This window comes from Eimeria maxima, genomic scaffold (assembly GCF_000499605.1).
Source record: "Eimeria maxima Weybridge genomic scaffold, Emw_scaff98, whole genome shotgun sequence".
Classification (NCBI taxonomy): Eukaryota; Apicomplexa; class Conoidasida; order Eucoccidiorida; family Eimeriidae; genus Eimeria; species Eimeria maxima.
The window spans coordinates 26,964-39,158 of record NW_013564053.1 but is presented as its reverse complement, the minus strand read 5'-3'; the positions used below and the strand labels follow the sequence as shown (position 1 = coordinate 39,158).

General features: G+C 51.0%; 2 protein-coding genes across 2 annotated transcripts; one reads left to right on the top strand and one right to left on the bottom strand.

The window, feature by feature from the left end:
• Positions 1-3,289: 3,289 nt before the first annotated feature.
• On the top strand, positions 3,290-5,473 carry EMWEY_00013280 (hypothetical protein, conserved; the record flags this gene model as incomplete). Its single annotated transcript, XM_013479211.1, has 1 exon — positions 3,290-5,473. One exon carries the CDS (start codon positions 3,290-3,292, stop codon positions 5,471-5,473), a length of 2,184 nt encoding a protein of 727 aa, XP_013334665.1.
• A 3,614-nt stretch (positions 5,474-9,087) lies between these two features.
• Positions 9,088-11,163, bottom strand: EMWEY_00013270 (hypothetical protein, conserved; the record flags this gene model as incomplete). The annotated part of the gene is made up of 1 exon (XM_013479210.1): positions 9,088-11,163. One exon carries the CDS (start codon positions 11,161-11,163, stop codon positions 9,088-9,090), a length of 2,076 nt encoding a protein of 691 aa, XP_013334664.1.
• Between the last annotated feature and the right edge of the window lie 1,032 nt (positions 11,164-12,195).

The following is a 12,195-nucleotide window of genomic DNA, read 5'->3' as shown; positions in this document are numbered from 1 at the left end:
CCCCCCCCCGCCTCTCCAGTAGGGAGGCGGGCAGCCATTATGACCTTCTCCTAGATTAAATCAGGCGCAACAGCTGCAACCCACCCGAAGGAAAATGTTCTCACACTGCGGGAATGCGTCAAAATCTGCCCGAAATGTTAGTAGCAGAACCGAACGAACTGTTTCAAACGGAGACTCGTGCAGAGACTCCGTGTTTGGTCGATTTAGCGAACGGAGCAGGACAGATATCTCAATGGATTCTCCAGTGCGCCTTCTATCAGCCGCAAGCTACGGTAGCATCTAGATGGTAGCAGATACTGTCAGCAAGTTTTGTCACTTCATGCCCTATCTCAGTTTCGTTACAGCAGAGAGAGGGGCCCAACTCTTCATTAGTTTTGCGTCGAATCGTCATACCTTTTCGAGGAATATGGTCTCTGACAAGGGTCCCAAGTTCGTTAGCACTCTCCAGTCCGAATTTATGAAACCCCTTAACATGGACCCGAACCGGGTCAACGCAAGCCAACAGGATGCAGAGGGTCCAACTGAATGCACCAACGCGCACAGATTCAGTATTTGCGACCACAGATCCAGTTGCATTCTCAAGATGGTTTTATTTCCTACTTTGTACGGAATAGGTTTACAGTACAACGGCGCACCCTTCTTCCTGTTGATCCCATGCATTCCTACTCCACAGCAAGACGACGCTAGTTGACGGCGAGTTAGAACTGGCCGTCATAAACCAGCCCCGTATGCCCCAAGCCTTAGGCTTCGCCACCCATCTCGACGCAGCACGGAAATGTACGAGAAAAGCAGGAGAGCTCTAGGTCGAGGACTATGACAAAAACCATTAAGCAACTACTTTCAGCCTAGGTGACTTGGCTTTGCCAAATTCTCATACCCTCCGAAGCTCGGAGGAACGCAAAGAGCCCGAGATGTACGCCGTACGCTGTATGACATTTTGCTGTTCTTTCTCGTGCAAGTGCACTTGCCTACATCATCGATTTATGTTCAACTTGGGCATTTTATCGTATTATTATTGTTGATTCTCTAGAACGGTGCAGGTAATGATCAAAGTGCATTTTACCGGCAACACTATCAGGGTGGGATATCACGACTGGAGGTGAGATATTAATCATTCGTAAAACGATTCGTAGAGGCAAGCTAAAGGCAGAATGTTACTCCAAATGGGCAGGAACTCGGCAAACTAAATGTCTTTTGATGATCGCTTGCGCTAACCTATTTATCGCGGATACCTCGGATATCTGCAAGTCCTATATTCGCATGCAACTCCTGCAGGTATTTGCGTGAACACAGAAGCTTACGGTTTGGATTTGCCCAAGTATACGGTCATTCCTGCAGTTATACAACCCAGCAGGCCCAATAATTTCGCACTCTGTCTGCTCTCGCGTGTCATCTAGTCCTTTTGCTACTCTCTAGCACCCGTACTCTGTGTTCTTCAAACCCTGCGTACACCAGTTCCCCGTGAGTGGACACCATGGGACATCCGCCTAGTATCAACAAAGCGTATGATTCTCTCAAACAACCAATCAAAATGTGTTTTTGATAATCAAACAGAACAGAAAAAGAGTGGGGAACTCTACCACAGCAAGGAAAACCACCAGTATCAAAGACCAGCGCCCCAGATTTCAACGCATTTTGCACATACGAAAGTGGTCTGCTACGACGCTCCTGCAACACCAGCTCCTCAGCAATCTCAGCGAGCAATTTCTTGTCCAGATGTTGGAGGGGATAGCTGCGCAAATACGACATGCGCGGAGCAGCACAAGCAACCGTATGTGGGCTGCGCGGTGCACCAACACGAGGGAATTAGGCCTCAACACAACCCTCTTCAGGGCCGATATTGGCACATAAAGGTGTGGGTTGCTTTTGCTAATGATGATCAGATGTAGTATATTCTGTACGATGTTTACAACTCAGTCGAAAGTAGGCTAATGGACGTCCTAGTAGTCGAACGATACGCAAGGAGAAGCTCTCATCAACTTAACGCGTTGCTTCTATGTACACTTAAGAAGGCTTGCTTGTGCCTGCATATACGGCCGTTTTGCAGATGAGTAGTGGCAAGCTACGCCTCATCTGATGGCAAGTCTCATCCTCTTCTGCAGTTCCAGGTGCGTAAGTCGCTGAGTTCCAGACACCCAGAAGATTCGAGGAGGCTAGTTGCATATGAGAAACTCTTTTCTCAAGTGATTTGGCTATACAGGAGGCCACCACAGTCTTCTCACAACATCCAGGGGCCTCGCTACAGTTAGAAGCCACCGAAATTAACAAGCAACTCGTCCATTTCGCAGTAGCAGCCGACCCTGTTTTGGTGCTGCGTTCCGCACACACGAGTCTCAGAGCGTTATAAATGCCGGGTCAAAAAGGGTGATTGAAATGCATTTTCTCCAAGTTTTATTGAGTGCATTTTGACTGCTTTTCCCATCCCAGTTGCCATGTGTAGTTTGGGCAGAGGACGGTTGGAGTGTGGTGGGCGAGGCTTCCTGATTCGCTACACCGGGCCCGTATGCTGCTGTGCTCACGACGCCTGGAGCCTCCAACAATGATTGCCTGCTTCGTGAGAATGCAAATCTGGAGGAGTTTGACTCAATTTCTGCTTAAGGCGGCCATCTGCTCGATACACAGTGTGTTTCCTTACAGGAAGCCTCGCACACCACACGCCAACCGTCTTCTGCCCGAACTACACATGGCAACTGGGATGCGAAAAGCAGTCAAAATGCACTCAATAAAACTTGGTGAAAGTGCATTTGAATCGCTTTTTTGACTCGACATTTATAACGCTCTGAGACTCGCGTCTGCGGACCGCAGCACCAGAACAGGTTCGAATGATTCTGCGAAATGGACGAGTTACTAGGTAATTTCTGTTCCAAGAGCAATTAAAAACTAACAATGCTTTGTAAACTTAGGAACACGAATGAGCAGCTTGTCTCTTCCTGAAACAAACGCTGCATACTACACCACACGACCTGCGGCCGCCGACAGTGCTGCGGGTTGCTGTTGTTGCAGCTCCGGCTGTCCCGGCGTCCCTTCTTCACAACGTCTTAAGCCGCTCTCTAAGCGGCTTCAGTGGTTGGATTGGAGTCACTTGGAAAGAGCTAAGTAAGGCTTTATTTGTACATCGCTTGAGAAGGATTTTGCCTTTGGGTTGATTTGTGAAGTCGACCAGGACGGGCGGGGCGTCTCCACCCTTCGATGCTATGGCGTGTCTTAGCGAAATACCAAGCCTTTGCTCGTTCTTCTTGTGTAGCTGTTGGCTTTTCCAAGGCACCCGCGACTAGATAGGGCGCTACCAATGAGACGCCAGGAGTCGCCAAGTCACAGTGGCAGAAGAATGCCATTTTTGTTGGTTGTGACACTATCGGGGTGGCTTGGAGTGAGGTTGGTCTTTGCCAAAGATGCTGTGGCCACCAGTCCCGCTGCCTCTCTCTGGAACGGATTCCAGACGGAACTGATGGGGGAGGACGCAATGTTGGTCGGCTCGTGGAGCACTGCGGATCTCCAAGAGGAAGCGGCGGTCACCAGGACCCTGCTTTTTGATACCGCACATACAGACTCGCCTGTCGAAGGTGCAGACTCTACCGCCCCTAGATTTGGTACAACAATCTCTTCCACAAGATCAGCAACTAGTTTCCTCCCCACCGATGCCGTTCAGGACGGTGCAATAACACCTTCACCACCCAAGGACAACGCGAGACGCCGAAGCCTCCCGAAGTCCGTGCGCACTACTGCCGTGCTCTTTGTTGCAACATTGGGGCTACTCGCTTTCAAATCTATGGGTGCTTTGGGGCTTGGAGAGACAGAAGAGCACCACAGACGCGAGCAGCACCAGCACCAGCGAGCACAGAAGAGAGGCAGTAAGACTGTACTGGAGCAGCTGAATGAGCTGGATGAGCTGCATCCGGTTGCAGCCTGGTTGGCGGAGCTCGTGGACTCTGATGACTCTCGTTCCGCTCTTCTCAAATTTCGCAGGAGTGTGGAGAGGGCCAAGCAGGCACAGGAAGAGTTATCAGCAAGCTCGTTACGGTCTCGCGATCTGCCTGAGGATTTAGCGAAGGAGGCTTTGGACAGCGGGGTCGCTGAGCTATCTACCCTGTTTGAGTTGGCACGGCAACATGGACTTTCTCTGGCGCAGGAAACACGGGAAGTTCCTGCTCCTGCGGAATTATCAGAACAGGAGCTGAATGCCCTAGGCCGTATGGATTTTAATATCACATCATCCATCGCTTTTCACATAGAGAATCTAGACTTTTCTTGCCGAGCCTTTAAGAGGCACGCAGAACGGGCAGAGAAGGAGTTGAAGGCTCGACCAGCCTTCAAAGGATTGGAGGATCGGCTCTTGCTGAGTGCTGTTGCTGCAGACTTGGAGTTCATTAAAGCAGCGTATGATGCTGTAGAGATGGGTAAACGTTCTACTGTGGAGTTGGCATCGACTGCCAGCATAGTGATGATGTCTCATGTCGTACGGGAGCAGATGCGCACCTACAGGGAGTACAGAGATACGCTTCAGGAGCGCCGTGCCCTGTGGCGAGCAGAAAAAGAGCGGCAGCAGTCTCTCCCCGTAGAGGATAATGCCGTCTTAAAAGAGCTTGATGAGGTGGATATTGAGTTGGACAAAGGAGAACGGTTGCTGAAGATGCACCGGTCGAAGATTGAACAGCTTCAGAAGAGCAGGAACATCCTACCTGCACAGGAGGTGGCGCAACAAGCTGTAGAGGTAGGACAGGATTTGAAGACACTCCTGGAATCAGTGGCCTTTCGTATGCATTCTATGATAGGGGTGGCGAAAGCAGAGGAATTAGGAAATGGAGGGGCGCAGAAAGCAATGAAGGCAATTGCCTCCAGGGCCAGCGAGGAGGCTGCAGCAGCGAGCAAGAGGGTGGCAGACATCCTAGCAGAAGTAAAGTTGGCGGAGCGCTTCCTTTCTGCCTCGTCAGGGATAGTACAGGTGAATGAGCAGGGGGACACAATGGCAAAGACATTGGTTAACTCAACCCTGCTGAAGCTGCTGAAAGATTCGTTGCAACAACTGGGCGATAACGCCACGGCAGCTGCGAGCCTGCTTTTCAATGTAGCAGCGAGTAATTCAGCGGAAATAGCGACTTCTGTTCAAAAGACAACAATGGCTACAGAAGAGATCTCCAGGGAGGCGGAGATGTTGTGGTTGCATGCACAGTTTTTGGAGTCTGTCGAACTCGACATGCAACTGAGTGCCAGGCTAGCGCAGCGGGTGGCAGCACTTGCTGGAGCCCAAAGCATTCCAGGGAAAACCTCGGTGGCACTCAAATTTTCTCCATCAAGAAAAAGGCAGTTTGAATCCTTGTTTCATCGTCTGACCCAGACCAAGGCAACAGCGATGTCGCAGTGGAGCTTTGGGGATCTGGCGGCAACAGCGGCATCAATGAAGGGGGCAGCCTTAGGTCTCGTATTGATGTTAGAGGGGCACCAACTGGACTCAAGCCTCTACTTTACACACTAGAAGATTCATCTGGTTGACGCTCTTCCAATTGCGGAAATTGAGCCACTTTGTGCATCATTGGGGTACTTGGTCCCCGTTGCATCTGGCCAGTTAATGAGTCTCTCAAGTGGAGAGAGCGAGATTAGCGGCGAGCTGACAGGAAGATATATTTCATTTGTAAAAGAGGGGCCACTTAATGAGATAGTTTTGGAGGTGGCAGCTTTTGCTTCGCCTGATTATGGAGCAAGAGAGACAAATTTCCGACAGCGAAAAAGCAGCTGACCGTTTTTGCATCTGACGTGACGTGGCTTCCGTTTGGCCGCTTAGTAAGCAGGCTTTGAAAGAGAGCCCAGTGGAAAGAGCTGCAAGCATGACCGGTTTCTCTATACTTTCTTCTGTGTGGCTGTATCAGATGGCTTTAGGCCCGTAGACTAGCATTTAGACGCCAGGAGTACCTTGGGGCATCCACTATCTGGGGGGCGGGGGGTGAGGGAGACAGCAGACGGCTCTGCTTGCGGTTTAAAAGAATCGCCAGCTTTATATATGTAGCAACCATGCTCCTAATGTGTTAATCGTGACCTATAGTGGCCTTTTGCCTCAATGGAGGCGCTGCACTGAGAAAGGCTCTTCTTCAGTGCTCGGAAAGGCAGTGGCAGATCTTGGTATTTGCTCATATTTCGGGCGCATACGTGCATACATACATACACTGAAAGAAAATACTCGGCATGCCCATGGGAATGATGGACCATTGAGAATAATGCGGTGATTCAGAAGAGGGGCTGTATTGCTTGTGGTGAAATGCTTCGAACTGTTGTAGCGAGCTCCGCAGCACCGCCAACAGCACACATTGCTGCTGCTGCAAGGCGAATGCATTTTACCTGTCGTTCATTTCGATTTCCTTGTTTTTCGTTGATGCCTTGGCTGTAACTGTTTACTTCATGCTGGCTGCTTCATCCCTGTCTTCTGGGTATTGTCGAGGCATGCCCCGTTGACTATAATCCCAAACAGACCGTTTTCTGCTGAGGAACACACAATTTTATTGAATGCTATAGAAGGCGTTTGGGGCAGGGCTAGGAGCGACGGGTGATCGATATGACACTGACTTCTTCGCAGCGCAGATACTTTTTCTGTTTCACGCCGTCAACGAAGCGCAACTACATCGTATGCCGCAGTGCTTTTCTCTGGAGTAGCTACATCTGCTTTTAAAAGCAGCAGATCTATTACCTTGAAAAGCCATAACCGCGGCGTCCGTAAAAACCTTCATTTACAGGATTTCAGGGCTGCTAGTACTGAAGTCTCTCCCTGCAGGGTGGCTGGGGATGCCCTTAAAGCGCCTCCCTTGCTGCTACTGTACAAATATAAGCCTCTACAGCCGCTGCAGTAGGCAGCGTTCTACTGCAGCAGGCAGCGTTCTACTGCAGCAGGCAGCGTTCTACTATAGCAGGCAGCGTTCTACTGCAGCAGGCAGCGTTCTGCTGCAGCAGGCAGCGTTCTGCTGCAGCAGGCATGCTGGGAATTAAACTCAAGCATCCGATGCTAAGTGTGAGGCCTTGATCTTGACCTCAACAGCGCAGAAGCATGTTGAGCTGCGTTTCTGGGGAGGCTCAGTTTGTAGCTGCTGGTGATGGAAACAAGCACAAGCTAATCTCTAATTTGTAGAAGAACACTATGCGCATCCTGTGATTGCACTGCAGTGGGCAATTCGTTATTTTCCAGCTTGTCTCGAATATCTTCCATCGTTTCAAGGCCAAGCTGTCACTCGTGAATTATGCTTATTGGGAACGCAGTCTGTGCAGTGTACGTAAACGCCCTTGGCGTTGCTTATGCAGTGCAACGACTCGAGTACCTATTGGAAATGCAGGACACCAATGAAGATAAGGCTTTGAGCCTCTCCAACAGCTAGCAAATGTACTGCTGTGATGAGGTTCCTGTCGTCTTCCTCAGAAAACGGGTATATGTTAGAAAAATACGGAACTGCTGTGTGGGAAAATTTTGACCACCTCTCCCGCGTTCTGTCTTTGGCAACGCTGAGCAGCATGCCCAGTGGCCAGGAAATGGGTGAGGAGGCCGCCGGAGGGATCCCATGCAATCTCCTCTAAATGCGGGCTATCACGCGAGAAACTTGTTTCTCACACGAATTCCCTTTCATGCACGAGCTTGAGGTGTCTGCCATTCTGTCTCTCAGTATGTCTTAATCTAGATAGCACCTATGAATGAACATCTACGTGAGTGTATCCTATGTGCAAATGCTACATGCGCCAGCTTGGGTTGGTTGGACCCGTCTACGTCGAGCAGCCGCTGTCTCGGATGGCGTTCTCCTGGATGTACTTTTGCGCCCCACCGCTGTACTGGTGCCTTTTGCCAAGGAATCGCAGATCACTCTTTTCGAACCGTTTCATGTACGGTGCTTCAGTTGCCGCTGTAGCAGCTTACCTTTCTGCGGCAGCACTAGCCGACCCTCCTACAGAGGGTCCTCGCTTCTCTGTGAACAGCAATGTGCTTCCCAACTGCCACCACCTGTCCAGCAGTTTGGAACGGCAGTGAGACTGAGGCCTAATGGTTGGAGGTTCGCGCGAATCTGTTGAGTGTTTGTACCCACTGGCAAGAAGCGGCAGCTTCTGCCTCAGTTGCTGGTGGCGGTTCTGGTACCGGGCTACCACTGCAATTTATGGGTTGACACCCTGAGCCAATATGAAGACAGCGGATACACCTGCCTGGATATATCTACGAATGTGAGGTGTCCTGTATCTGGCTGTCCCTTATAAGCTAAACATTGAAAATGCCTTTTCTGTTATCCCTTCAAGACCTAACAAGTTGGCCAGGCGGCCTAGAATTGATGAAAAAATGGCTGGCACAGATAACACATCCCTCCACCAGTCCAAAAGGTTCATGTTTGTGGCTTCACACATTGCATTCGCCAAAGCGCTGCTGGAGTTGCAACTACTCCAAACTACTCCAAAGCGCCACTTTTACTGAAAGAAAGCATCTCTCTGTGTTAAGAAAAAACCCCATGCTGCAGCATACCACATACAAAACCCCGTTACTTGGTAAGCATGTTCTAGCAACGCCCCAATCCAGAACCTCTGCGTTGCTTCAGGGCCCCACTTCGGCAGATGCGAAGATGCGTTCATCACATCTGTCTCTCTTGCCAGCCCACGCCTGCCACCAGGCAAGAAACAACGAGATATCGAGCCCCCTAACTGAAGGATGGTCACCACACCCAACTTGTATTACTACCGTGCCGTTGGTAAAACGGTTGGTCTCACATTTGAAGCTGCATCCATAAAACATAAAAGGATTGGAACCCGTCGAAGCGGTGTTGCAATACAGGGCAAGGGGTGGGACCACATCAGTTGGGTCTCCGCTACCTCTATGCTTCCAGCAAACCACCAGCATCTGCATTCACGCCTTGAAATGCTATCACCTCTCAACAGTCCTCTATACGAGAAAAATAACCCCTCCTGGGTGGCTGCGGCCGCGCCTTGTCGCTGTGCATTGCCATCTGCTGTACTCCTATCTCCGTATTGCGGAGCAGCCCAGCTTTCACGATAAAAAAAAAAGACGAAAAAACCCACAGCGGCACTGCAGCAAAGGAAATTGAGAGATATATGACTAGCAGCTGCCTTATGGATGCTTTACCGCATAAGGCCTTCGGATTGTTTCAGCTGCTGCTGCTGAACAAGTGTGGCGATTCTAACAGCTGCATTCTTCATGGCACCTGCTGTCAAAGCCAAGTCTCGCGCACTCCAGTGAGTCCGCGCCAAACTCTTCGTCGTGCGCACTTTTCTCTGAAGTGCTTCAACCTGCAATTTGTGTTGCGATGGCACTTCCGACGTCTGCGGCTCCTCTGTTGCTGCATCTGTCGGTGCTGCTTCAGTTGCCGCTACTCTTCCTCCCATATGCGCCAGGGTGGCACTTACATGCAAGTCGCTTTCCAGAGACTCTAACAGCAATGCGTGTAGCCACAGGAGCTCTGCCGTCCCAGCGAGACCATCTGCGACAGCGGCTGCGTTTCTTGCTGCCGCCATCAAAGTCCGTCCAGGCATTCCTCCTCCCTCGCCTTTCAAAATCGCGGCAGCTGCATTGCCAGCCTGCCAAGAAGCCGCCGTTGCATTCCTTTCGGCTTGGTGCAGCGAGTCTGTCAGGAACTTAAGCATGGCTTGGTTAACATGCGTCCTTCTCGGCGACTCTTTCTGCCGTGCTACCTGGCTTATTCCCAAAGGTAGACGATTCAAGGGCAACCGCGCGTGTACCTCCGTTTGGATATCTGACACTTTCCTGCTGGCCTCCTCTGCCTCTTGGCTAGCCCTTACAGCTATAGCCATGTATGCATCTTTGGCATCCTCCTCTTCTGTCGCGAAACCGATTAAAGAATTCAAGCGAAAGCCCGCCGCATCCAGCACCGATTTCAGCTCCCCTCCCAGATCTGCCGCCTGCTGTCTCATTGCTCCAACCCACAAGATTTCCCTTTCGTTCTGCAGCCGGTCAATTCCCTCCCGGTACTGCTCTAGAAGCTGCTTCGCTCTGTTCAGCAGTGTATCAACCGTGTCCAGTCCCTGCAGGACTGCGGTTCCCTCCTCAGGATGACGCAGGTGCCTCTCTCTCCCTACCGAGCACAGGGCTCGCCGTTCCTCCAGGACGTCACGACAGTCTCTATACATGCGCATCTGCTCCCGCACGGCGTGAGACAGAACAACCGATGCGACGTTAGATGCTATCTCTTCAGCAGACTCCCGCCCTATTGCTGCTGCCTCATGCGCTACCCTGATGAAATGCAGATGTCCAGAAACGGCCTCCAGAAGCATCCCGTCTGCCAGTTTTTCCAACTTTGGCAGGCCCTCAAGAGAAGCCTTCGTTTCCTCCAGCTTTCGCATGAACGCCTGGCAGGAGAAATTAAGATTTGCTAGGTGGTTTACCAGCGCCTCTAGAAGGGCTGGACCCAAATAGCCTTCCATGACCTTCAGCTCCCGATCTGAAAATTCATGCACGGGATGAATTTTCCGCGTCGCTTGTATCAGATGGAGTCCATGTTGTCGGGCCACTTCATACAAATGGGTCAATGCAGACATGCTCTTATCTAATGCCCTCCTCATAACACTTTCGGGCGACGCCCAAGGGTTCGAAGAACTCATCATGAGCTCGTGCACCTGTTTGGCCCTCTCTACACGCTTCCAGAGCTCCTGCAAAGCGAGACGAGACTCGTGAGTGCCTACACTATCGGCTAGCAGAGCACCCACTGACTGCAGCTGCAATAACTGACTCATCTGTTGAGCAAATTCCTCCCTCGACCCTCTATCGTCGCTTTCACGTTCTTGCTCCTGTTGGAGCTGCGCATGTAGCTCGTTCTGATAGTAATGCTCTCCTTGTTGCTTCGAACCTCCCGGACTTCTGAGAGATCGGACTGCGGCTACTGCTAAACAAAAAATGAAGAGCACGGCAGCAATGCTGATCCCAGGTACATTAACCTGCCGTAGGTCTTTGCCCCACCCCAGGTGAGGCGATTTGACTGCTGCATTAGCCTCAGCGGCTTCATCTGGCAGATCGTCGCCTAAGGTTATTGCTGGGAGCGCAGGATCGGCGTTCACGAGGACAGGCTCCGCATGGGCACTCGACGCAGCGTTCAACTGGCTGTCTACAAGAGTGGAAGAGGGCGAGTCCTGAACTAAACGGCTATCCAAAACATTGATATCTACTGACGACTCCGTATGCATGCTCGTCCAAGTGCTCCCGGCTGCAACACTCTCATGGACGAGAGTTACTGCGCCCAGCCACAAGGCAGCGGCGGAAATACACAGCATCATCTGGGCCCTTTCCAACCACTACCAACTACCGTCCAACGTCTAATAGGACATTCTTAAAGTATAGAAGGAAGTGAAAACCATGAAAAAAACACTTGCGGGAACAAATTTCCCTACACACGCTCCGTCGCCGTGCTTGGTCCTTCCTCGCCAGAGTGCCAAAAAATGCCACAACTGTTGTGTGGCTCTAGAGAGGACGAAAATGTTGTTCTTCTATATAAAATTCATGGGGAACTTATGCAATTAGTAGTCTTGAAAGGCGGCGACGACTGCAAGGAGTGCCCACAGCACCTTCCGGCGAGAGGAGCAGAACACAAAAGGGCAAGCAATAGATAGTGAGTCCACCTTATAAAAGTCATCGTATGTTACGGTTAATCCTATATTACCCAAAAATAGAAGTTTGTGTCTCCTGTGGCATTAACTGGAAGCTGTGCGCAGACAACGGGGACGCGATGAAGAGGCCAATGCATGCCTGCCGCTGTGCCCGGCTGCCTTTGCTCCAAGATACTTTAGTGGCCTGCAATATATCACTTGCTGTCCAGTTTTGTCAACAAGTGAGTTTACATCAGGGATGTGTGTGTGCCATGCGGCATGTCTACCAAGCTTATTCCTTAGAGAAGCCTGCTTTAACACTGCATGCGGATAGAGGATGGGGCAAGGCTTGCCAAAAGTAGTTGCTTGCATGCTTGTTGACTTGTCTGCAGGCTACTGGGAACCAAGTTGTTGCTAAAGAGTTTGCAGCTGTGTTTGTGCATGCTTGCTTGGCTATGCCTGCCCGTGGTAATGCTGTCTCGACGAGAGTTGCTGCAGAAGTGCTGCAGAAAGTAGGAGGTTGCATCACTTCGGGAGCCGTGTGCCCCTGTATTCAGGACTCTGGATTAGCGTAGGGGAGGTCAGCAGCCCTCTGTCTTACATCCAGCCCACCGGTAGCCAGGTTGAAGCTGG